The sequence below is a fragment of the Chrysemys picta genome, chromosome 10 (assembly GCF_011386835.1).
Source record: "Chrysemys picta bellii isolate R12L10 chromosome 10, ASM1138683v2, whole genome shotgun sequence".
Lineage (NCBI taxonomy): Eukaryota > Metazoa > Chordata > Testudines > Emydidae > Chrysemys > Chrysemys picta.
In genome coordinates, this window is record NC_088800.1 from 46003937 (window position 1) to 46030336 (window position 26400).

Genomic DNA, 26400 nt, shown 5'->3' on the forward strand with positions numbered 1-26400 from the left:
AGGTTAAGTCCATTAATGGCTATTAGCCAGGATGGATAAGGAATGGTGTCCCTAGCCCCTGTTTGTCAGAGGGTGGAGATGGATGGCAGGAGAGAGATCACTTGATCATTACCTGTTAGGTTCACTCCCTCTTGGGCATCTGGCATTGGCCACTGTCAATAGAGGATACTGGGCTGGATGGACCTTTGGTCTGACCCAGTATGGCCATTCTTATGTTCTTAAAAAGTAGGGTCAGAAAAGAGGAGGTCTTTGAACTACAAAATAGGAAGTCACTGCAACACCCAACCATTATCTCCTTCAAGTGAAGAAACCAACCAGCTAATCGTCACTGCAAGGACAGAATCACAACCAAACACTCCCATCCAGAGAGAGAGAGACACCCATTCACCTGGTTTCTTGCACTTACATAGTAGTTCTCTTTAAAACCTTTACAAGCATTAATCCTACTAGCCAGACAGCTCTACCAAGATTGCCTATCTAAAAAATGGGAGAAAAACGAACAAATGGCTTGCTCAAGGCCCCTCGGTGAGTTCAGTGGCAGACCCAGGATTAGATCTCAGGAGCTCCTGACTCACAGTCCCATATTCTTGAATGACCAGAACATGCTGCCACCTCCAAACAGGAAGGGAGCATAGCTATTATTGTGTAGAATTAGTTTAGTATATCAGTTGACACTGGATACTATCCCTAGAAGAGGTAAAGATTAACCCAGAGGTCCCCAAACTGTGGGGTGGCCCCCCCCAAGGGAGGTGCAAGCAAAGGAACGTTCAGGGGGCGGGGGCTGGGTCCCTAGATAGCCCCCATGGAGGGGAGCACAACCCAGTTTCACTCCTGGCTCTTGCCCTGGCAGCTGAAGCTGCACCCAGGGCTCCGCTCCTGGCTCCTCGCCTGGGGTCCTGGCTGCTGACCCAACCTTCCACTGCTGGCCCCATGCCTGCCCCCAGCTGTGGCCACAACCTCTACTCCTTACTTCTGTTTGTGCCCCTCCAGTCAAGGCCCCACTCCTGGCTCTGGGGGTGGGGTGCAAACAGGGGCAAAGGAGGGCACTAGGTAAAAGTTTGGGGACCACAGAGTTAACCTGAAAGAGGCTTACACTCTAATAGAAGAATACTGGCAACTGGCTTTTTTTTTTTTAAATTGAGTAATATGAAAAATTCCAGAAGTTTCTGGTAGATCCCCATTTTAAACAATAAGCTCTGAGAGTTTAAAAACAATCCTGTAAAATAGTAAAGAGGTTTTCACCTCCGATTTCAATTTAGTGGTCTCTTCAGCAGGGGAAAACTGATTATCCATGATAAACCATGAGACAGACTATATCCAAAGGACAGTCAAATGCACAAAACAAACTAAAGAAATAAAGGAGTTAGCAACATTTTTCTCCCTCAGTTATAGTGATTCTAGCTGTTACCTGAGACTATGATAGGCACTAGTCTTTCAAACAAATGGGGTTTTCATGTTGAGGGTCTCTAAACAGCTAAGGGAAAGCTACCTTCGTGCTCTGCACTGCCATGTGGGGAAACTAGGTTCAATGTCTACTTACAGTCTCCTCTTGTGGACACACCACAGAGCCTCCAGCAGGAACGTGGCACTTGCTCAGCAAGAGTCTTTTCTACTGCATGGGACACCAGTTCTTACTAGCAGAATTCTGAAAGGGGGTGGACAAAAGGCAAGGGCCTGTGGAGCATGTGGGAGGATTCACAGGCCCCCTATCTGATTCGGATGTCACCTCCTTCCCACTAGTTTGAAAGCTAGCAACAGGGAAATTAAGCAAAGGCCAAACAGTCAGGGTGAGCCCTAGAGACATTCCTATGTTGTGCACTAAGAATGTGAGATGCAGGGTTTATGTCCCATTTCATGGAACAGAACAGGCAGGAGGTAGGGACAGAAGGGAAAGGCTAGCAGGCAACAAGGTGATAGTCCCAAAGCTGGCATCACAGGATTATCGAGAGTGACTGTAAATTACTCCCATTAGGAAAAGGAGAAACAGGATTCATCAGCTTAAACTGCAACCTCTCATAGTCCCCATCTGTCAGCACTGAGCTTTTCACTGCCATATATCAGCAGAGAGGAAAGCAGGGCAAAGCCTTGCAGAGGAGGAAGGTGCAGTAAATCAGCACTGCTAATGCTGGCCCACTTTTACTGCATCAGCAAACCATTAGAAAAAAAAGGAGGGGGGCAGAAGAGGGGTTTCTAGGACAGTCACTCCAACTGCAGGGTGACCTAAAACTCTCCTAGAGTCAGGAGATAATTATATTCCTTTAAGAAGAGGACATTTGTGTTGGGTTATCCCAAAGAGAGCATAAGTGACAAGGCTACATTCTACTTTATTGCTGGATGTGCAATTTACAATTCCACTAGGACAAAGACTATTTCTAGCATGCAGTCTATTGAAGGGAGCACGATATGGAATATTAATATTCCAGAGCCTTCTATGCTAGCTGGTTTTCAACTATGGCTGAGACATTAACCCAATGATTATTCTGCCAGAGAGTCTTGGCTAACTGGCAGTTGTGTTTTACTGTGCGGATTGCAATTAAGCAGCAGAGACCATACTGGTTCACCTGGAATTTAGCAATAGAATCATAGAAATGTAGGGCTGGAAGGGACCTCAGGCGATCATCTAGTCCAGCCCCATGCTAGACTGCAGTAAACCTAGACCATTCCTGACAGCACCACAAGTGATGGGGATTCTACAGCCTCCCCTGAAAGCCTATTCCAGAACAATTTAGTTTCTCCTAATATCTAACCTAAATTTCCCTTGCTACAGATTAAGTCCCTTACTTCTTGTCCTATCTTCTCTGGACGTTGAGAACAACTGATCACTGTGCTCTTTTTAACCATCCTCAACGTATCTGAAGACTGTTATGAGAAGTCCCCCCATAGTCATCTTTTCTCAAGACTAAACATGTCCAGTTGGGTTTTTTTTAACCTTTCCTCATAAGTCAGGTTTTCTAAATTTTTAATCATTTTTGTTGCTCTCCTCTGAACTCTCTCCAATTTGTCCACATCTTTTCTAAAGTGTCACTCCCAGCAGTTGACACAGTACTCCAGCGGAGGCCTCACCAATGCCATGTAGAGTGAAACAATTACCTCCTGTATCTTACATACGACACTCCGGTTAATATACCCCATTTGCCTTTTTTGGAACTGCATCACCTAAATGATGACTCTCATTCAATTTGTGATCCACTACAATCCCTAGGTCCATTTCAGCAGTTCTACCACCTAGCCAGTTAGTCTCCACTTTGTAGTTAGGAAGGAAAAATCAAATGCACAAATTTAGTTCTTTTCTCTTCACATTGGATTTAGATTTCACTTACGCTTTTGAGCAGTAGTGTTTATCTGAAAAGCAGAGGACTAGAAGCCACACTGTAATCCCTGCTCAGATACTGACTTGCTGTGTGACCTTGGACAAGCCACATGCTTTGCCTCAGTTTCCCCATTCATAAAAATGGGCTAATTGCTTTCCATTCATTACACCTCAGAGGTAATTTTTGTGAAGTGCTTTTATGCATCTTATTTTTATTTCTACATCACAAAAAAGAGGAAAATAGTTCCTCAGTTTGAAGAACTTTTTAAAATAATGTGTAAGCAGATCAACAAGAAAGAGGGCTACTTTGAATTATATTTCACTTAATAATAATTTTGTAACTAACAATTACGTTTGAGCCATTCTGAAAGCAAGAGAAAATTCTTTATATTACTAGCCACCAATTTCCTGTTAGTTAGAAATTGCATCTCTCCATTTACAGTGTATCCTGGAAGATAATCCAGTGACAGAGAGAGATGCACTCCTAGGAAGACAAACTGGGTGTGAGCCCTTTCTTACCCCCATATCTTCAAACACTTAACTATGTAACAGCCACATAATACACAGCACCACAGGTGTCTGACATGGTATGTTTAGAACTGATCTGTAAAAGAAAAATTCCTTCCAAGCACAAGGCATATAATGCTGCTTTTGACCTGTGGATGGAATTTGGTCCATAGCTTCCAGTGAAGAGAAAGGGAGCTGTATGCACATATCTGTGGGTAGAGATTGACAAGTAGGGCGTGCTGGTGCGCAGAAGATCAGTTCACAACCATGCCCTGATTCCCTTAATTCTTTGAATTTTTAAATGGGAAAAATTACATGTCAAGCAAGCAGCTAAAAATACAAAGGGTTATGGGAATACAAAAGTGGCCTAGTAGAGGGAAAGAGTGGGCCCCAGTGCTCTTTCCATATTTTCTATGCATAAAGCAAACCTGAAACATGTTTTAGTCTCCCCCCAATCGCATTAAAATTCTGGTCTTGTCTAAGCTGAAAAACTGAGTGGAGAACTCAGTGACATCAGAATAAAAATCTTTCCCCATTAATTGCTCAACTTCAGTAAGGCAACCCCAAAACATAGTTTCAAACCTATTTAACTTCAGTAACTAACATTTTGGATAATGCCTTTGTTCAAGTTTCCACACCCTGACTCCTTCAATTAAGAAGTTGGAGACTGCAATCAACATCCCTGAGACCTTGTAAATGTCTTCCAGCTAAAACTAGGGAAGACTGGATGTGACTTTCCTGATCTTGCTGAGGTAAATGCAAACAGGAAATAAACAGCCACTTATGCAACATTTTGAAACAGGAGAACTTTAAAAAAAAAAAATCCTTTACAGTTCTCCTTTAAAGCCATGAAGTTGGACTTAGACATTTTCATGCTACAGCAAAAAATACATCTTAAATGTAAGTCCATTCGCTGTTCAATTAACCTGTTTTTTATTCTAAAAGATTAGTTACATCTAAAGAACTTTCTTAAGGACAACCATCTCTGATCCCAAAAGCATAAGAAAAGATTTCTTTCCTTGCTAATAGTTTTTCATGATTTGGTTTCTACCAATCAGGACAAACGGAGCAAGTAGTCTTATTTGTCAGTCAGGTGGGTGGTAACCAGTCCAGATGCAGGATTCTGGCTCCCATTTCCTATTCCCCCCAGCATACAGGCAGGCTTTCCCATTGGAGAAATTCCAGAGCTGAAGAAAAATTATGGTTAAACCTACACTACATAATCTCTTTTCCCTGAGCCTGATCTCCCATCGAGGTGCCCTAAGGTGGGTATCTACAATTCACAGAAAACAATTAGTGATGTAAGAGAAATCTGTTTTTTTTTTCCCCCTTATGATGTGAATGCCATCCTCTGGACAAATGGGTGGCTAGCTCTGAGCATACCAAGGGAGAGGAACTGTACAAGCTAAGCAGTGACAGAAGGAGAGAAAGAGACCAGTCAGTCTACTGGTGTGAATGGATCGCCTCCTGAAGGCTGTAGCCCTCTGGCTGTCACAGGTATTTGCTGACTGAAGGCTGCATCAATTGATGTGGAAGTTCAGCAAAAAGCATCTCGAGAAGGCATGAGCTGAGTGCAAGGTGGGTTGGAAAAGCTGACTTGAGGGGTACCCAAGACATAGCACTGCTGTGACAGAGTGAGCTCAAAGCTACTCTGGGCAGGGGTATGCAATGGAATGGGAGTATCTGATGCAGCCAGAAGATTATTAGGATACCTTCTCTCCTTTGTGAAGCCCTTCAAGAACAAACAGGGAGGGAGGGACGGTTCAGGCTAGGCTGACCTAGACTTAAGAGTCTGGCTTTTGGATTGGAGCAGGAGTTGGGAAGCAAGCTCACCTAGTTAAAGGGGGAAGGCAGAGACCACATTGGGGAAACAAGTGGAGTGTTCCAAAAGCTAATTTGTTGAAAATGAAGTACTTGGGTTTGCAAATCAGGATTGAGATGACTGCCACTAGAAAGGTCATTGGACTACGAAAATCAAAGCACTAATTCCTTTCTTCAGAACCCACTTCAATGAAGGAGGGAAAAGTGACAATGCAATGACTTACATCCCCCACCCATGCACCCAAACTTTAGGGTCTATATCTGCTGCAGTATCTCAGAACTAAAGCCCATCATAAAGAAAGCAACTGAGGTAGGCTCTGACCAGATCAGTACCAGAAGGACCACTTTCTGGATGGAAGGTTTCTTACTCAGCCAATCTGCCCATAGATTCAAACAGTGACATTTGAGATTCAAGCAGAGCCTAAACAGGGTACAATGTTCTCTCTACCTACTAGAAAAGTGTGTTTGATTCCTTTTGCAGCAGTTGTACAGCCATGTCGTCCAACCCAGGGCTTTGGAGCTGTGCTCCGGCTCCGCTCCAGCTCCAGGCAAAAACCTGCAGCTCCACTGCTCCGGAGCTGCTCCACTCTCCAGCTCCAGGCTCCGCTCCAAAGCCCTGGTCCAACTTGATCAAGATATGGTCAGCAGGAATTTCCAGGACCTTGAGAGAGAACCTGACTTGTCCTGAGCGCCAAGATGCTGATGTGGAGCTTTTGTTCTTGAGATGGACCGTTTCCCGAATGGACTGGTGAACTGCAAGTCCCCCATCTCTCATGTGCGGAGGCTGCTATCCATAGAAACATGGAGATTTCGGGAGTTCTGAAGTGGGGATGCAATCTGTCAGCCACTAGTGGAAATGCCCTCGCTGAAGGAGGGAATTAGACACTCCAAGTCATGGCCATGTACATCCAGAGGGACGCTGAGCTGTGGATTGAAAGATCAATTAGGGCCTCTACGTTGGGAGATTTTGTCAGGGAAAGAAGCGATAAGTGTTTGCCATGTTTATCATTATTCCAAGCTGCAGCAGTGTCTGGGCAGGAATCAAAGTCTTTTCCTAATTCATCATCAGGACAGTGTTGTGAAATGGCTGCACAGGCTTCCTGGAAGTCAGAACCAGACCAGCCAGTCACTCAGGTGCAGAATTAGACACTCCTTCCTCTGAGGGCTGCTGCAATGACTATTCATTTTCTTGATAGCTTTGGAGCTGGAGATGGACCAAAGGAGAGCATAGAACTGGAAGTGCAAGTGTCATGTAGAAAATCTAAGGGCTTCTGGTGCATTTGAAGTGTGAGTGATGTGAAGGTAGACATTCTTCAAAGCAGCAATCCTCTGGATTTATGGCTGCAAGCACTGAGTGGAGACTACATTTTGAGTTTTTGTTGCTGGACAAACTGATTCCCTGAGAACACTGGAAAAGTCAGGGAGCTCTCAACCTGGTCTCCCTTCCAAAATATCAAAGGTTCTTTTGAGAGGGGGAGGGGGAAGGTGGCTGGATGGGAGAGGCTGCAAAAGCCCTATTTATCCAGACCCGTGTACAAAGGACTTCCCTTGCAGTGACGATGGCAGGGCTGAGAGAATGCTACCCCCTATCTCCTTCCTTGGAGGTTTTTAAGGTCCGGCTTGACAAAGCCCTGGCTGGGATGATTTACCTGGGAATTGGTCCTGCTTTGAGCAGGGGGTCGGACTAGATGACCTCTTGAGGTCCCTTCCAACTCTGATATTCTATGATTCTATCTCCAACATATCATGTTATAAGCCCTCTTAGCAGTCTTGGTTCTCATGGATTTCCTCTCCTCAGATATCCAGAGGGAACTGGAAGGTGTTGTCTGCTTCAGATCCCATCCTGACCCTTCTTAGAACTGGTTGTGACAGTTCCACTGTGGCCTTGTGCTGAAAGAGGATTAGGATAAGCAGAACACATCTGTTTCCAAAGCTTACAGGGGAGATGAACAAGAGGGATTCTTTTGCCCCCAAGTTTTATTGGTTACCCTAGGAGAAAGTTTCTTCTATGCTCCCTTCTTCTGTGTTATTTGGGAGCTCTGCTGACACCTGACAGAATGATGGTGCCTCAGCAGAAATACACCAGATGTTTCCAAAAGGGTAGGGATACAACTGTGGACACTTATGTGCATTCCAAGAAGAGAAACTAGGCTTGAAAATACTGCATCTGGACTGGCTACCACTCAGGCAGGCAGGAAGGCTCACCCCATTTGTCCATAGTAGTGATAGCCATATAATAGAATATGGAATTATGATCTCTTATAGCAACAAAGCTCAGTAGACTAACAGCAACACTGGAGGGAAAGGCAGGAAAAATCCCTATTCATATAAATATCTTCAATGACAGATATTAGCCAAGAAAATGTCTATACAGGGGAGTTGCATCTTACGTGGGGGTTAGGTTCTGAAGTCAGCGCATAAGGTGAAAATCGGGTATAGTCAAACGCTCATTGAGTGGAATGGCGGGCGGAATTGCCCGCACTACAGGTACAGTATTTAAATTTTTGTTTTGTTTTGCCGAGCGCGTATAGTTAAAATCGCATAAGTTAAATGTGCCTATGATGCGACTCCATTGTATGTTTGTATTTATAAATGGCTTTCACAGCTCTAAGTAAATATGCTTATTCAAATTTAGCGATTACCCCGCCACAATTTCCAAAAAACTAGAGACAAGTCATAAGTGCTGTACTAAACATGGGTCCCACCCAAAAAAAAGGTTTATTCACCCTGTGCAGTAACTGTGGTTCTTTGAGATGTCCTCCTATGGGTGCTCCATTGTAGGTGTATCTGCATCCCTGCACGTCAGATTGGAGATTTTAGGTAGCAGTGTCTGTTCGTCCTACATATGCACTCTCACTATCTCATGCTCTGCCTCAAGGTTATCTAGCGCTGCACAGGCAAACCACCCTCAGTTCCTTCTCTACCACAGAACTCATTATTCAGAGCTCTGACAGAGGGGAGAAGGATAGTGGTGCACCCATACAGATACATATCTCGAAAAACCAGTCACTGCATCAGGTGAGTAACCTCTTCTTCAAGCAGTGATCCTATGGCTGCTCCACTATAGGTGAATCTACAACAGTAACCCTAATGGAGGGGTGGGGCTTTGGAGTCTAATCTAATATTGATGACGATACAGTGGGGCCAAATATGGTATCGCATGCTAAGTCATGGGTGATTGCATAATGTTCAGCAAAAGTACAAGCAGATAGCCAAGTTGCTGCTCTGCACATTTCTGTGATGGGAACGTTTTTGAGGAAGGCTACAGAAGTGGAAAGAGATCTCACGGAATGAGTTTGAACTCCAGATGGAGAGTGTAGGTACGATAGCAATAGATAATGCAGTCCAATATCCATCTAGAGAGTCTTTGCTTAGAGATTCAGGATCCTTTAGATCTCTCTGCACTAGAAAGGAATAATCTAAGACAGTGTTTCTGAACCTTTTTGATACTAGAGACTAGCACGCTGCTTTCCTAAACTGTGTCAGGGAGATCTCAGGGACCAGTGTCAGTCCACAGACAAGTCATTGAGAAACACTGGTCTAGGAGATTTTCTGAAAGGTTTAGTTCTATCCAAATAGAAGGCCAGTACTCTTCTGACATCGAGTGTATGTAATATTGCCTCTCTCTTGTCCTGGCATGGCTTGGGAAAGAAGGCTGGGAGGTGGATACACTGGTTTATATGGAAAGCGGAAGATATTTTTGGGAGGAATTTGGCGTGTGGTCACAACATAACCTTATCTCTGAAAAAAATTAAATGGGGCTGTGCGATTAGAGCCCCTATTTCTCCGATCCTCCGAGTCGAGGTGATGGCTACTAAGAATGCCATTTTTATAGACAGATGTGTAAGCAAGTATGTGGCCATGGGTTTGAAAGAAAGCCTTGTAAGGCACTTGAGGACAAGGTTGAGGTCCCACTAATGCTAGAGCATAGTAGTCTAGATCCAGAAGAATGATTTTTAAGTCTTGGTTCCTGAATTTTTGGACTACTATCCCATCACAGTATGAATATTAAAAAACTACCATTGAACTGGCAACAAGGTTTGTTAGTTGGGAGAAACCGGTATACTCCTAACGTACAAACTAGTCACTTAGTGACATTCTACATTTAAGAGGATGCATATATGCTCAACCTTTTATACCGTGGTTCTTGCAGTAGCAATAACCTTAGTGAGTAATCATTTTCAACATAATAAATTTATATGCAGTTCTAGGAAAACATTGGTTCTGCAGTTAAACCCTGTAATCACCAGTAGCTTAGAAGACTCTCCTAAATACGTCCTATGTAGCCACTACGTAGGGAAATAATTTATATTGTACAAAAGTTTTGAGTTTTTCTTCAACTAAAAAAATTTGCCAGCCACAGTTTGCAGGATGTTTAACAAGAGTTCTCCCATTACTCCACACCCCATACTTTGTATGTCTACAAATTTTTTTTACTGCCTACTGGTCTAGGAATTATCATGACGTTGTATGGAGTGGCTTCAGAATAGGGTCTATGAGTCCTCTCAAGTTACTGACTGCTGTGCAATCTGCAAGTGTAGCTCCTCCCAAGAGAGGTGCTTAACAGCCATTAACTTATAACAGTGCTCTACAGCCAAAATGCTTCTGAAATAAATGTAATCAAACTTTACTAATTCTGGGTCACTGAGAACGAAAATGATGCTTAAAATTGTTGATTGGCTCCAGTTTTCAAGATATGCTATTGGGTCAGTATATACGACCCTTGACTTGGGAATGGCGGAGGATAAGTGAATTATACATGATATGAATTGCATCATGTTATTCCTAGAAGTCATGGATGATGCAATCATAACGAAGCTTACATCACTCTGCTGAACAAATTGCCCTATATCAGCTCTAGAAATCATACAGTGTCGTGCTCTCTTATTTGTCAGTGTTTGATTTTGCAAAGGGACACATTTCTGTTTAGCCAAAGTGAGCAGAGATGCCTCGTACTTGTGTGAACAGTGCAGATAACTTCTGTTATGTTTGTGGTGAAGTGACTTTTGCATCACAAAAGCGCGGTATAACCACTATGGTTAAGAAAGCCTATCACCTTTATTTTGGTTGCAAAATTGGAGATCAGGACAAGAGGTGGGCCCCACACATATGCTGCAACACTTATGCAACAAATCTTCGCCAGTGGTTGAACAGGAAAAGGAAATCTATGCCTTTTGCAGTGCCAATGATTTGGAGAGAGCCAACAGATCATACCAGCAATTGTTACTTCTGCATGGTGCCTCCAGTTGGGAAAGGTGTGTCAAAGAAGAAAAAGTGGACTGTGCATTATCCAAACATTCCATCAGCTATACGCCCAGAACCCCACGGAGAAGGACTGTCAGTTCCTGATGCACCAGAATCATTCTCACTTGAGTCAGATGAGGAAGAGGAAGAGGATGAAACTTCTGGTCCTGAACCATCAATGTCACAGGACCCACATTTTCTCCCATCCTCCTCCTCTTAACCACACCTCATAACACAAGGTGAACTGAATGACCTTGTCAGGGACTTGGAACCACCCAAGAGTAAGGCAGAACTGTTGGGCTCCAGACTACAGCAATGGAATCTCCTGGCAGATGATGTTAGGGTTTCCATGTTCCGTGACCGTCAAAAGGATCTTGTCCCATTCTTCTTCATGGAAGGTGATCTTGTAGCCTGCAACAACTTCGATGGTGTGATGGCAGCCCTCAACATTGTTCACGATCCAGATGAGTGGAGACTGTTCACTGATTCATTGAAGACGAGTCTTAAAGCTGTTTTACTGCATAATGGCAATGTTTTGCCATCAATTCCAGTTGGTCATGCAGTCCATATGAAGGAAACCTATGACAACATGAAACAACGTTTGAGATGCATAAACTATGACCAACATCAGTGGCAGCTTTGTGGCCATTTGAAGGTTGTTGCTCTCTTGCTTGGTCTGCAGACTGGATACACAAAGTACTGCTGTTTTCTCTGCGAATGGGATAGTCGTGCAAGAGATTCCCACTACATCAAGAAAGATTGGCCACTCCGACAGTCATTGGAGCCTGGGAGGAAAAGTGTTCAGCATCCACCACTTGTTGAATCAAGGAAGATTTTGTTACCACCCTTACACATCAAGCTGGGTCTGATGAAGAACTTTGTCAAGGCCATTGACAAAACATAAGCAGCTGTCAAGTACCTCCTTGGAAAATTTCCAAGATTAATTGAAGCTAAGATAAAGGAAGGTGTCTTTCTTGGTCCTCAGATTCATGAACTTCTTCGAGATGATGCATTTGACCATGCACTGCGTGACAAGGAAAAGACGGCATGGAAAGCCTTCCAGTTAGTGGCAATAAATTTTCTCGGAAACAACAAGGCAAACAACTACAGGTTGTTGGTGGAAAACCTCCTCAAGGCATACAAAAGCCTTGGTTGCAACATGTCACTAAAGATACATTTTTTGCACTCTCATCTAGATGTTTTTTCACTGAACTGCGGAGCAGTGAGCGACGAGCACGGCGAGCGATTTCACCAGGACATTGCAACAATGGAGAAACACTATCAGGGCAAATGGAGCCCATCAATGCTTGCAGACTATTGCTGGACAGTGACAAGAGATGCTCCATTTAATGAATACAAGAGACAAGCCAAGAAGCGCCGAGTAGACACTGAATAGGACTAAACTATGTACATAATAGTTTTTTGCCTTTTGTTTCATAATAAATTTTATTTATATAACCCTTTTGCTGATTTTTAAAGTGTTACATAAACAGGACAGGTGAAATATTATCATGTAAAGCAACCATAAACACATGAAAAGACCTAGGTTTACAATTTATGATTAAAACTCTACTATCTACACAATACACATAGACATAAAATGTAAAAATTTAAATATCTTAGAAACAGTAGCCAATCAGTTGTTTTAATTGTCATATTTGAATTCAGCACATCAAAATACATAATAAATAGCACATTTTATCTCTGAAGCAGATGACTTCTCAAAAATTGTAGACCAGTGTAATTGGTAATGATTACTCAGTCACAGGTATTTATACATAATTTCCATGGAAAGTGGTTAATGTAATTAACTATTGTTCTCCCTCTACCCTTTGTGCCAATGGTTCAATCCAGGAAACGGAGTTTATCACTATCACTGCTCAGTAGTACCACCAGGTTTTCTGCATGTCTGCAACTATCCTTGGGCAGCACAGTAACAGCACTTTGGTGAACGCACAGCAGACATGCCAAACCCGTGGGGGAAAAAAAACAGAAATTGGGCTTGTTTTTGGCTTAACTGGCTTGTGAGTTCCTTGTTGGCTTGTAGCTTGTTGCTTCTTTATTTTGATCGGCTCCCAGCAAGCAGGGGAAAGGGGAGGAGAGATCAGGGGTGCACAGCAGGCCCACCACAGTCACAGACTGCACGCCGGGGGATCTAATCACATTGAGTGTTGGGGTTCTTAGGGACTAGCTTGTTTTAGCTTGATTTTTGGCTTATTGTGAAAGTCGGGGTGCTTATTTACCACATGAAAGTTGGCCACTCTGATGCACAGCCCCATGCTGCATCTTTTGACAGAGTGCTCTAGGCTGGCCAGCTTTTGCCCCTTATCAAAGCTAAGAAGCTTTCCTTCTCTCTGGAAATGGCTTGTAAAGGTCATCCCTAAGAGCAGCCTAATTCAAAAGTTATTTTACGTAAAGCAATAATTATTTAGCAAGTTGAGCAAAATCACAGTAAACAAGATTAAGCAGCATAAAATCACAGCCAGTCTAAATCCTGGAAAACAGGCTCACTAAATACAGCACAACCTTCTATTAAATTGATTCAAGCTAAGCAATAGAACTTGCATTCTTAGAGTTGTGTGACTCTGCTCACATTTCACAGTCAGACTCCTGATCAGCAATGAATTTCTTCTCCCCCTCCCGTCCCCCACAAAATGCCCTCCTGCCTTCCTAATTACGTTTTCCTAATTATATATTTTAGAGAGCTATCACCACTTTCTCCTTATGAGCACAATACCCAACATTTAACAAAAATCCACTATCTCTAAACAGTCTTTATGTAAAGAGCCTCTCTGAGCCCTCTGCAAAAGGAATCCTTTGAACAGAGACACGCATTTGACAGTATTTTTTCGTACATCTTGATCAGAATACAATCTTTTTAACATGGCAATAGTTTTAAGCCTCAGGAAATTGTTTGCTTTCTTTTTCTGAAGTGTTAGAACAATGAGAAGAACAGGAGGACTTGTGGCACCTTAGAGACTAACAAATTTATGATATGCATCCGAAGAAGTGGGCTGTAGTCCACGAAAGCTTATGCTCTAATAAATTTGTTAGTCTCTAAGGTGCCACAAGTCCTCCTGTTCTTCTTTTTGCGGATACAGACTAACACGGCTGCTACTCTGAAACCTTTCATTATGTTAGAACAATGTAACTCACTTTTAACCATAATTTTACAGTTATGTTTTCTTAATTTTATTTTAATATCAAATAAGTTGTCTCTTGGACTGCACAGTCTGTTACCTCCACTTTCCTGCTATGCTTCATTCAGTAGCTCAGCCATACAACATATCTTCAGTCAGGGGCAGAAAAGTTCCTTATGTATCCCATTAACAGTGTTTGCCTTTGCCAAGGGCCTTCCTTAGGTAATATCACAGGAACATATCAAATAACTGAGGTCAGAAGCTACCCCCAGGGATGCCAAAAAAACCAACAAGCCATTTAGAAGACAATGATTTCTCTTCCCTTGTTACTTGCCATTAGGACTGGAACAGCAACAGACAAAGCTTTACACTTTTTAATTAAGCTTGAGGATGGATTGGAAACAGAACCCCTTCAATGTAAGTTTAGGGACTCAGTATATGACAGACCTATGTAATGGCAAAGGGCAATACAAAACCTGAAAGGGAGTGAGGTTTACATAGTTGGTTATGAGGATTTTGTACCTTGCAGACTACTTAGCTGCCTTTTCTTCTGACTGACCAAGCTCTAATCTGTTTTTTCATTAGTGCACCAAGTCCAGTTTTAAGCTCTGAAGTAGTTTATACAACTACTGTTAAATGGATAGGGCAGGAAAAAAGGCCACGTGTGGGGAATAACTGAGAAACTAGTGCCAATATTTGGTACAGGTAACCTCTGCAAACTGAATCCATACCTTGCCACCAGTGGAATGAAGACCCTGGAGAGAAATCTACAACGTGACAACCTAAACTGGTTTTCTTTAATTAGTTGCTGTGTTCATACAATGTCCATTCAGTATCCACAAAAGGCACAGAAAAGTTATCACTATACACTGCAAAAGCAGTCATAGTGGGGTACAGTTTACTGTAATGCTATGAACCAAAGGATGTGCCTCCAGAAGTCATATGAGCAACTGTGATGCCAGTGTGGATGCAGAACATTACTTTGTGAGAAGCTAACACAAGGGAAGTAACTCAGGGGAGGGTTATTTGAGTTAATTATGTAGTATGGACACACCCAGAGAGGACTCATGACAAAGAGGACCCAGAAGAGAAGAAAGGAAAGAGCACTGCTCAGACAGTTTTCAGGAGAGAGAAAAACCAAAAATACCTTTCACTTCTATAGTGGCGTTGGCTACAGGCGAGTTAGCAAACACGAACACACATAAGTATTCCCCCGACTCGTCTGCTCTGAGTTTCAAAATCCTGTAGGTACAAGGAGAGAATGTGTGTTAGTGGCATTGGGAATTATTTTTAGCAATTGAAAGGTGGCAGGCAACCAAAGTATATTGGAGATTTTCAGTTTTTAATCTGAGTTTCAGAATGGTATTACAAACTGGTAAAATTGTGTTGGGTAATTATGATTTTATCCTGCAATATAAATATATGTTGTATTTGCAGAGTATTCCCTCAGCAATATAATACACAAACTAACACACTAGAATGACAATCAATATTAATATTTCCAGAGAAACTTCTCTTTTATTGTAAAGCAATAGGAAGTTTCAGCATCACTCCTACATTAAGTGCTGTGACCAGTTTCACACAAATTATCCACAAATCACAATTCTAATTACCTCCGTGGCATCTGCATTCATTGTTAGCAATAGGCAGAGATTGCTTCACATGGGGAACAAAGATCTGCTCTCTCAAGAGATGCAATTTATACATACGTCTGCATCATAAACAGTTGAGGCACAGCCATTTAAGACATGATTATAGTTAGAGGGACAATCAAGATGGATAAGATCAAACCCTCTCATACTAGAAATAGTTTTGTAATAAGGCATTCAACTGAATAAAAAAAAAAAAGACTATTAATTGTGCAAATGGGGCTTGGCAAAAATTCCATCCTCTAAGCTGGCCAAACCACATAAAGAAAGCAAGGCATTAAGTTTGCAGTGACTAAAATGGGGACAGAGGACTGATGCAAGCACACATGAGGACTTTTCACTGTCTTCTCCATTCCCTCTGTTAGCTCTGTTCTTGTGAGCCAGCAAGGAGAATGCTACAGTTCTAGTTTTGGAGACTAAAAACATCAAAGATATTTTATACTTAAAGCCTAGGAACCTTCAGTGTCACAAGAAAAGCTTAGACTCAATTGCATGCAGTAAGTTCTGCATCTAATAAAGAGTATTTGCTAAGTTCAGTTGATATTTAACCTACAAACAGCTTGAGGGTCAGGAAAATAAAATGTGCTTTGTTCTGCAGTATTAAACACAGAAGCCACATATCCACCCTGCCTAAAGCAAATGTTGTTAATGTTTCTCTCCCCCCCCCCCCGCCCCTTTACTGAAAGGTACCCAACGCTCTTACAGAAAGGAAGTAGGGTGACCAGATCACCAAAGACAAATATCGGGACGCGGGGGTGGGGTGGGGGGGGTGACGTGGGGGGGCGTGGCGGGGGGCGGGGCCAAAAAAAAAAAAAAAAACCTTCCTCCGCAAGTGCTGGAGGGAGGCCCGGGAGACTCAGGGGAAGCGCGGGGCCGGGGTAGTGAGAGTCCGGCCTGGTCCCGAGCAGGCAGGACTCAGTTGGGTGGTAGGGAGAGGAGGGGGGCGGCCCACGGGGCCAGGCGGTGGCTGTTCTCACCCCCGGGCAGCGGGACTCGGGAGCAGCCGCTGCTGCAGCTCCCACTGCCGTGGGGGAGGAAGCGGCCATGGCGCTCCGCGGCTGCGGCTCTGGCGCCCCCGAACCCCCCGAGCCGGGGCCTGCTGCGGGAACCCAGCAGCGCGCACGCTGCGCCCAGCCCCTGGCCAGTCGCGTCTGGGCTGCTGCCCAGCTGGTGCTATCCCGCGGCGGCCCCGGAGTGGGGGCAGCAGGCCCCAGCCCCCCCGTCCCGCTCGGGTCCCGCAGGGGAACGAACGGGGCTGGGCTGCCGATGCCTCCGCCCCGGGGCCGCCGCGGGATAGCACCAGCTGGGCAGCCCAGACGTGCCTAGCCAGGGGCTGGGCCCAGCGTACGCGCTGCTGCAGGCCCCGGCTCGGGGGGTTCGGGGGCGCCAGAGCCGCCGAGCGCCATGGCCGCTTCCTCCCCCGTCGCCTGGCCCCGCGGGTCGCCCCCCTCCTCTCCCACCACCCAACTGAGTCCTGCCTGCACTGGGCCAGGCCGGACTGTTACTCACCCCGGCCCCGCGCTTCCCCTGCGTCTCCCGGGCCTCCCTCCAGCGCTTGCGGAGGGAGGGGGAATGGTGAGCCCGGGGAAGAGGCGGGGATTCGGGGAGGGAGCCAATCGGGGGAGGAGGGGGCGGAGTCAGGGCGGGGGGGGGGTGCGAGCACTTCCGGGCTCGAGGCTCGGGGCATTTCCTTGTTTGTCCGGTTGTCCCGACCGCACGTCGGTCGGGACGCGGGACAAACAAGGAAATATCGGGACGGTCCCGATAAAATCGGGACGTCTGGTCACCCTAAAAGGAAGTAATGTGCAGATGATCAGAAAGGCTACAAAAAATATTTCCAGTAAAAGAGTTATTGAATAGCACAAGGCAATTGTCAAGATTCTTAGAAGCAGCCAGTGAATTTAACATGATACTTTGCACTAGCTTCTTTTATCAGAGAATCTCAAAGTGCTGCATCAATATCAAGCCTCCATACGCCCTTGACCCAAATGAGTAATGTACATATTTTACACAGAGGTAAATTAAAGGTTCTTCTACACTAGAGAAAGAATGGGTGCTTACTATAGTACCTATGGTTCTTAGAGACAATTGCCTTCATGGATTCAGATTTCAGGCAATGTGTAGCTTGGGGGGCACAAATTTGAAACTTTGAACAACACTGTCCACTGATGCTGCAAGCGCACCCTGCCGATATCCTTGTACCACAACACCCAAGGACATAGTGTGACAATTCCAGCCAATCAATTCCTCCCATTAAATATCAAAAATTTATGCTAAGACTTGGAAATAATGGGGAAGAAGGGCAGGTAACACTTGGATCCATACAGGCAATCACTTTGAAGAGCTACAGTTAGTATCGTAAGCAAACAGTTTTCTTTGAGCACTGCCTGCATGAATCCCCACTGCAGGAGGTTGACAAGCAGTTCCCAGACCTAAAGGAGATGGGTTTGAGGAAGCTTACTTGAATAAAGATTGCCAGAGTTCTAGCATCTAATCTAGAGGCTAAGGGGAGTCCAGAGACTATTAACATATGAAAGCATAGACAGAGCTCCAGCCATTCAGATCTCCGCGATGGAAACAGTTTTGTAACATGCAGCAGAGACTGCTTTACACCTGGTGGAATGTATCCCAACACCTGGAATCCCAATTAGTTGTTAGCCTCTGGTGGAAATGGACTGACTTCTTGTACTAGTCTCATGAGTCACAAATACTTATGATTTTCCAGATCACACTGCAACTTAGAGCCATGTTAACAAAGAAACCATACAGCTGACCCTCTCCTGATAACGAATGGGGATTTACTTCAACCTTCCTGTTTCTCCCCTCCCCATCCCAAAAAAGAGATACCCAACTACTTTATAGAGAGATTTGGAGTACTGAGGAAGGACCAACTTTCACCATGAAAGGCTATGGATCAGCCTTTAGTTCCTGGATCTCAGGATCCTGAGCCAGCATGATCGCCACAGCCTTCCATGAGATGATGATAAAAGGAACATTCTATCAATCACTCAGTTGGCTGTTAATTTAGGAAGTACTATATTTGAGTCCTAGACCTTCCTGGAGAGGATGAAATACATGAAGCAGACCCTTTTAAAACTTAATGTAGGATGAAATAATACAGCAGACCTTTATCCCAGTGAGAGAAAGTGGTGCATTTACTAAACTGAAGGAGAGACCTAGTTGTTTGAAACTGTAGCAAGAGCATGTATGCAGAGTCTGAACAACGGAATGGAAGCCAAGGGAGGACCAGATCCTTTATGTTCGACCCAGGTCGAAAAAACTTGCTCGCTTGGCTCCAAGTGACCACCAGCACTGCTTTTTCTACTCTCTGCTGAGGCTGTCTGCCAGGATGATGGAAAGCTATGCCTGTACCACAGTGATGAATGCACCAGGTTACACAGGAGTCCCAAATGGGGACTGCTCTGCTGCCTAATACATCAATGTTGTACAGTCATTTAAAATTTGGAGAGGTGCCCTTCAAAGGGCCAGTGGGCTGCTCTCCATTCCAGGATGTTTATATAGAGATTGGTCATTTCCTGTGCCCAAAGGCTTTGGATTGTGAGCTAATCTGGGTGTGCTACTCATCATTAACATAGCAGACAGTGGAGATGGCATGAAAGGGACGGAATGCCCTTGAGAACATGTTCTGTTTCATCCTCCCATAACAGGGAGAGTACCACCATGTAAATGTCAGACCCGGTCACCTAGACGAGGCCAGTTCAGGGTTGGTTGGAAACAGTGCAATGGTCTCAGAGTTTTGCCAGAGAAGTGAAAAACTGTAAAAGACTAACAGTAATAAAACTATGTCTAGATGTTTTTAAACAGCAATATATACAAAACTACACTTTCCTGAAAATGACTGATGGGAAAGTGATGGACACTGCTGAAAAAGATGTTACTTACCAGGAGATGTTATTTGAGCCCCTTGGTGTCTAGCCGTAGAACTGTCTTGAAAAGCCATGTGTTAAGGGAGACATGGAAGATCTTGCACTAGAGTGATGGCATCACCCTACTTTAAGGAAAGGAGAGCACTCCCCTATGGCCTCATTTCCTTCTCCCTAGTCATAGAGCCCTGACGGTCTCCGGACAGAACTCTTAGGTGGTTGGGAAGGTGGGCGGGTAGCATGAATATGCAGAGGTAACTCATGAATAACTAACTACAAGCAAGTCAACTTTTTCTTTGAAGACTTGTATGCATTCCCTCTTGTGGAAGATTAACAAGCAGTGTGGTTTCAGGACGACAGTGGGTGAGGTGTTCTTAACTAAATAAGGACCCGTAGCCCTGTCCCCCCCATCTGGGTGCAATGCTAAATTGAGGGAGGTTGTCTGGTGAAAGTGTGCAACAAACTCAAAGCTGCTGAATTGCATTGCATATCCCCACCTGCTTAAGCCACTGATGCTGAAGTGGCTCTTGTTGAGTGGCTTTCATGGAACAGATCTTTGAACCAAAGGGCCATGGTTTCCTATCTAAGATGTAACAATACTGTATTCAGCTCCTAGATCAGTGTGACAGTGTTTAGTGTTTAGGAGGCTTCTGGGTACACGTCTGGCTCTGTTGATTTGTTTCTTTATTTCCTTGTGTGGGTATCGTAGTTTTGAGAATGCTTGGTGAAGATCTTGTAGGTGTTGGTCTCTGTCTGAGGGGTTGGAGCAGGTGCTTGGCTGTAGACGATGGATCGTGTGGTGTGACCGGGGTGGAAGCTGGAGGCATGAAGGTAGGCGTAGCGGTCGGTGGGTTTTCGGTATAGGGTGGTGGTAATGTGGCCATCGCTTATTTGTACGGTGGTGTCTAGGAAGTGGACCTCCCGTGTAGATTGATCCAGGCTGAGGTTGATGGTGGGGTGGAAGCTGTTGAAATCATGGTGGAATTCTTCCAGGGTCTCCTTCCCATGGGTCCAGATGATGAAGATGTCATCAATATAGCGTAGGTAGAGAAGGGGCATGAGTGGACGAGAGCTGAGGAAGCGTTGTTCCAGGTCAGCCATAAAAATGTTGGTATATTGTGGGGCCATGTGGGTGCCCATAGCGGTGCCACTGGTCTGGAGGTATATATTGTCACCAAATTTGAAATAATTGTGCGTGAGGATAAAGTCACAGAGCTCAGCAATAAGTTGTGCTGTGTCATCATCAGGGATACTGTTCCTGACAGCTTGTATTCCATCTGTATGTGGGATGTTTGTGTAGAGAGCCTCTACATCCATGGTGGCTAGGATGGTGTTTTCTGGGAGGTCACCAATGCATTGTAGGTTTCTCAGGAAATCTGTGGTGTCACGGAGATAGCTGGGAGTGCTGGTGGCGTAGGGTCTGAGTAGGGAGTCCACATATCCAGACAGTCCTTCAGTGAGAGTGCCAATGCCCGAGATGATGGGGCATCCAGGATTTCCAGGTTTGTGGATCTTAGGTAGTAGATAGAATAACCCCGGTTGGGGTTCTAAGGGTATGTTGATTTGTTCCTGTGTTAGTGTAGGGAGTGTCCTGAGTAGATGGTGCAGTTTCTTAGTGTATACCTCAGTGGGATCTGAGGAAAGTGGCCTGTAGAATTTGGTATTGGAGAGTTGTCTGGCAGCCTCCTTCTGGTAGTCAGACCTGTTCATGATGACAACAGCACCTCCTTTATCAGCCTCTTTAATGATAATGTCAGGGTGGTTTCTGAGGCTGTGGATGGCATTGCGTTCTGCACGACTTAGGTTATGAGGCAAGCGATGTTGTTTTTCCACAATTTCTGCCTGTGCACGTCGGCGGAAGCATTCTACGTATAGGTCCAGACTGTCATTTCGACCCTCAGGAGGAGTCCATGTGGAGTTCTTCTTCCTGTGTTGTTGGTGGGAGGGTATCTGTGTATCAGTGCGCTGTTCAGTGTTATCTTGAAAGTATTCTTTGAGTCGGAGGCGGCGAAAGTAGGCTTCCAGATCACCACAGAACTGTATCATGTTCGTGGGGGTGCTAGGGCAAAAGGAGAGTCCCCGAGATAGGACAGACTCTTCTGCTGGGTTGAGTGTGTAGCTGGATAAATTGACGATATTGCTGGGTGAGTTAGGGGTACCCCTGTTGTGGCCCCATGTGGCAGGTAGGATTTTAGACAGCTTACGGTCCTTTTTCCTTTGTAGAGAGGTGAAGTGTGTAATGTAGATCTCCTGTCTTATTTTAGTAAAGTCCATTTGTGTGGAGGGTTGGTTATTTATGAAAGTCTCCAGGTTGGAGAGCTCTTTTTTGATGTTTTTCTGTTTGCTGTATAGGATGCTGATCAGGTGGTTCCTCAGTTTCTTTGATAGTGTATGGCATAATCTCTCACTGTGGTCTGTGCAGTATGTAGATAGCAATGGATTTTTCACCTTCAGTCCATTTGGTATGATGTCCATCCGTTTGCATTTGGAAAGGAAGATGATATCTGTCTGTATTTGTGCAAGTTTCTTCATGAGGTTGATAGATTTCCATTCCATACGGCTAAATGCAGTGCCTTGCATGGTGTCAAGTATCAGAGGGGTAGCCGTGTTAGTCTGAATCTGTAAAAAGCAGATTCTCTTTGGAGTCTGGTCCTGAAGTTTTTTTGCTGTAAGATGGCTACCTTTACATCTGCTATTGTGTGGCCAGGGAGGTTGAAGTGTTCTCCTACAGGTTTTTGTATATTGCCATTCCTGATATCTGACTTGTGTCCATTTATCCTCTTGCGTAGTGACTGTCCAGTTTGGCCAATGTACATAGCAGAGGGGCATTGCTGGCATATGATGGCATATATAACATTGGTGGACGTGCAGATGAATGAGCCGGTGATGTTGTAGCTGATCTGGTTAGGTCCTGTGATGGTGTTGCTGGTGTAGATATGTGGGCAGAGTTGGCATCGAGGTTTGTTGCATGGGTTGGTTCCTGAGTTAGAGTTGTTATGGTGCGGTGCGTGGTTGCTGGTGAGAATATGCTTAAGGTTGGCAGGTTGTCTGTGGGCGAGGACTGGCCTGCCTCCCAAGGTCTGTGAAAGTGAGGGATCATTGTCCAGGATGGGTTGTAGATCACTGATGATGCGTTGGAGAGGTTTAAGCTGAGGACTGTAGGTGATGGCCAGTGGAGTTCTGTTGGTTTCTCTTCTGGGCCTGTCTTGTAGCAGGAGGCTTCTGGGTACACGTCTGGCTCTGTTGATTTGTTTCTTTATTTCCTTGTGTGGGTATCGTAGTTTTGAGAATGCTTGGTGAAGATCTTGTAGGTGTTGGTCTCTGTCTGAAACTGCTGAGCTCCAGTTCATTTGCAAATTTGACACCATCAGATCAGGATTAAACAAAGACTGTGAATGGCTATCCAACTACAGAAGCAGTTTCTCCTCCCTTGGTGTTCACACCTCAACTGCTAGCAGAGCACCTCACCCTCCCTGATTAAACTAACCTCGTTATCTCCACATTGATTTATACCTGCCTCTGGAGATTTCCATTACTTGCATCTGAAGAAGTGAGGTTCTTACCCACGAAAGCTTATGCTCCCAATACTTCTGTTAGTCTCTAAGGTGCCACAGGACCCTCTGTTGCTATGTACACTAAGCTATCCTATACTACTCTAACTACAAGGAGATCAATTAAACTAAGGAAAGAGCTAGCCTGAGGACACACAGGAGAGTTCTGTATGCCCTCTTTTGGAACAACAAGGGAACTGAGGCAGTTGCGCTCCCATACAGAGAGTATGTTGATGACACCACCACTGCACAAGATGTCTTGTGCACACCCCCAATGGATGTGGCTTTTCAAGGTAGTTTCACAGCTCAGTGCCGGGGAGCCACACTTTACAAGAATTTTTCCTTACTGCAATCATACAGAAGGACATGAGTGGGATTTGAGGCATCACCCTCTTAGGCCTGGTCTACACTGGGGAGGGAAAGGGGGAGAATCAATCTAAGTTATGCAACTTCAGTTACGTGAATAACTTAGATCTACTTCCTGCGGTGTCTTCATAGTGGTAGGTTGACTGCTGATGCTCCCCCGTCGACTCTGCTTCCGCTTCTCGCTCCGGTGGAGTACGGGAGTCGACGGGAGAGCACTCGGCCGTCGATTTATCGCGTCTAGACTAGACACGATAAATCAACCCCCACTGGATTGATCGCTGCCCGTCCAGCACGTAATGTAGACGTGCCCTTATACACCTTTGGACAGGAGATGCAAGGACAGAGGTATGGTGAGCATATTCAAAATTCCAATTTCATGAGATCAACGTGTGCATGCCAATCATAGAGGGAACTCATGAAAATAATGCTTAAAGAATACTGACATGTAATGGCATCAATTCAAGCATATGGAAATACTATTCACAAACATTACAGGTTCCAGTACTAATGCACGAGCTCTATAGGTTTGCCAATTTTGGTTGGACATATTCCTGGAAGTTTCATCACATGACATAATCTTTAATTAAGGATTAATCTTTAATTCCTGGAGACTCCAGGACAAGCCTGGAGGGTTGGCAACCATAAACTCTGAGCAGAGTTCAGTCTAAAATGTTACTGTGCTGACAAAGATGAGAAGTTCAGGTAGTGCAGCTGCACTAGTTCAATTACCTCATCATAATTAGCAACTCCATAATACTCCTGCCCAGTGATGAGCTGCCAAAAATCTTAACAACCGGTTCCCTACCGGGTCTTGGGCGGCAGGTCCTTCATTCGCTCTGGGTCTTCAGCAGCACTTCGGCGGCAGGTCCTTCAGTGCCGCTGAAGACCCGGAGCGAGTGAAGGACCCGCCGCCGAAGTGCTGCCAAAGACTTGGAGCACCGCCCGGTGAGTACAAGCCCCACGTGGGTTTTTTTAGGCATCCCTGCCGGAGCCCCGTCAAAACTGCTCGAATCGGACCCCACACTTCCTAAAGCCAGCCCTGCACATCGGGGTTGCAAAATTGTATCAGGGCTGGGTAGGGAAGGCTGTGCCTCCCAAAACAGCCTGTCCCCCCCATCCGACACCCCCCCACCTCTTGCCCCCGATTGGCCCCCTCAGAACCCACAACCCATCAACCCCCCCCCCCCCCGCTCCTTGTCCCCTGACCACCCGCTCCCAAGACCCCTCACCATAACTACCCCCCCCAGGACCCCACCCGCTACCCAACTTGCTCCGTTCCCTGCCCCCTGCCAGCCCTCCCCCCCGAACCTCACTGTTGAATAATAACTGACTGTGTCTCCAAATACAATACGTATGTAGGCAATAAGTCAGATTTAATAGTCTTTATTGGATTCTGATATTTATTGCAAAATTGAACTAAGTGCTTTGATGAAGCAGTTTTTACAAGCACTAGTATGAATGGAAGCTAGCAGTTACATTAATTTAATCTCTGTTCTGTGGATATGATGAAAAGCTTGGCAAGAATTTAGACAGTAGCCTTGGCAAATATTACAGAACACCATTGTGGATAAGGGATTATATAGCTATGGCCAGTGGCTGTAAACAAAAGAAATTGTGTTTTAATAGTTAGCCAGTGAGAAACCATAGTATTTCCATTATTATACAAAACAGGTCTTAAAGTCATTGCCTTTCTTCCTGATGTGCTAAAAGCAATTACATTGGTTAATAAAATTCAAAGACAAGTTTTGTTTTTCCTGTTCACAAAGTGTAACGGACAGATCCTCTTTAGAATGCTGGGTGATATAGTCTTACCACTATCTCTCCAGCTATTTTTCTAAGTAAAATAAGTTACATATTTAACCCTGTCTGAAACCGAGAGACAGATTAACATGAATAAATAATATAGGCTTTAAAAACAGAACTATAAACTGGAGAAAATGAGGCAAAAATAGAAAGGAAATGTAGAGGAGAGGATTTTGCTAGGGGAACAGCAGCTATTATTTAGAACATACAGACAGGCAACTCACTGCCCCCTGGGATCCCATGCCTCTCCCCCCCGCCAGCCTCATCACCCCCGGATTCCTCCCGCCCCCTCCTCCCCCACCTCATCACCCCCGATTCCTCTCCTCCGAGTCTCGTCTTGTCTTACCTTGGGCTGCGGCAGGCTGCAAGCTGCAGTCTGATTCCCCTGCAGCGGCGGCGGCTGCTGCTGCTCGGAGACACCTCGGCTCTGTGCAGCTGAAGAGCCGAGTGTCCTTTTCCCGAGCGCTACCTTCCCCCGGTTTGCCACGCAGCCCACATACCTCCAGCCCGTGTGCCGCTGGCCGTGCGCTTCCCCGGCGCAACAGCAGCCGGAGTCTGGGGGGGCGGAAAGTTGCTTCCCCGCGGTGGAGAGCGGCGGGAAAGTTGGAGCCCTGGGAGGAAGCGGCTGCGCGCTCGGATGCGCCCGCCACCTCTGTGCCGGAGTTGTAAGTTGCAGCCTCTCAGGATCCCCTTATGCCTCCCTATTTTCCTGGACACGTTTGGCTTTTTGGAAATTCCTCCCGGACAGGGATTTGAGAACCAAAAAGCCGAACATGTCCGGGAAAATACGGACATATGGTAACCCTAACAACCGGTTCTAAACCAGCTTCTAAATTTAACAACCGGTTCCTGCGAACCGGCTCCAGCTCACCACTGCTCCTGCCTATACTTCAATGACAGCTCAGAGCACTGGCTTTCATCTGTCAAGGTGCAGAGTACAGCCAAGTTGGTGGTAAGCTGGTCTCAGCTCAGACCAGCTCTTCTGTTCAAGCACAATATGCACAGATGCAAGAATACATTCTGCAATGTATGTAACAGGATATTGTACAATATATAGTATGCTCAGCTGAGAAAGGAAACCATTATCTGTACTTCTATCCATACAATACACACCTGCTCCAAGAA

General features: G+C 45.1%; 1 protein-coding gene across 1 annotated transcript in view; it reads right to left on the reverse strand.

The window, feature by feature from the left end:
* The window catches only part of NPTN (neuroplastin), a 129747-nt gene that overhangs the window by 33903 nt on the left and 69444 nt on the right, over positions 1-26400 (reverse strand). Inside the window, exon 4 of the mRNA XM_005306350.5 lies at positions 15170-15264. Within this exon, the coding sequence (XP_005306407.1) occupies positions 15170-15264 (95 nt within the window). The remainder of the gene's footprint in view (positions 1-15169; positions 15265-26400) is intronic.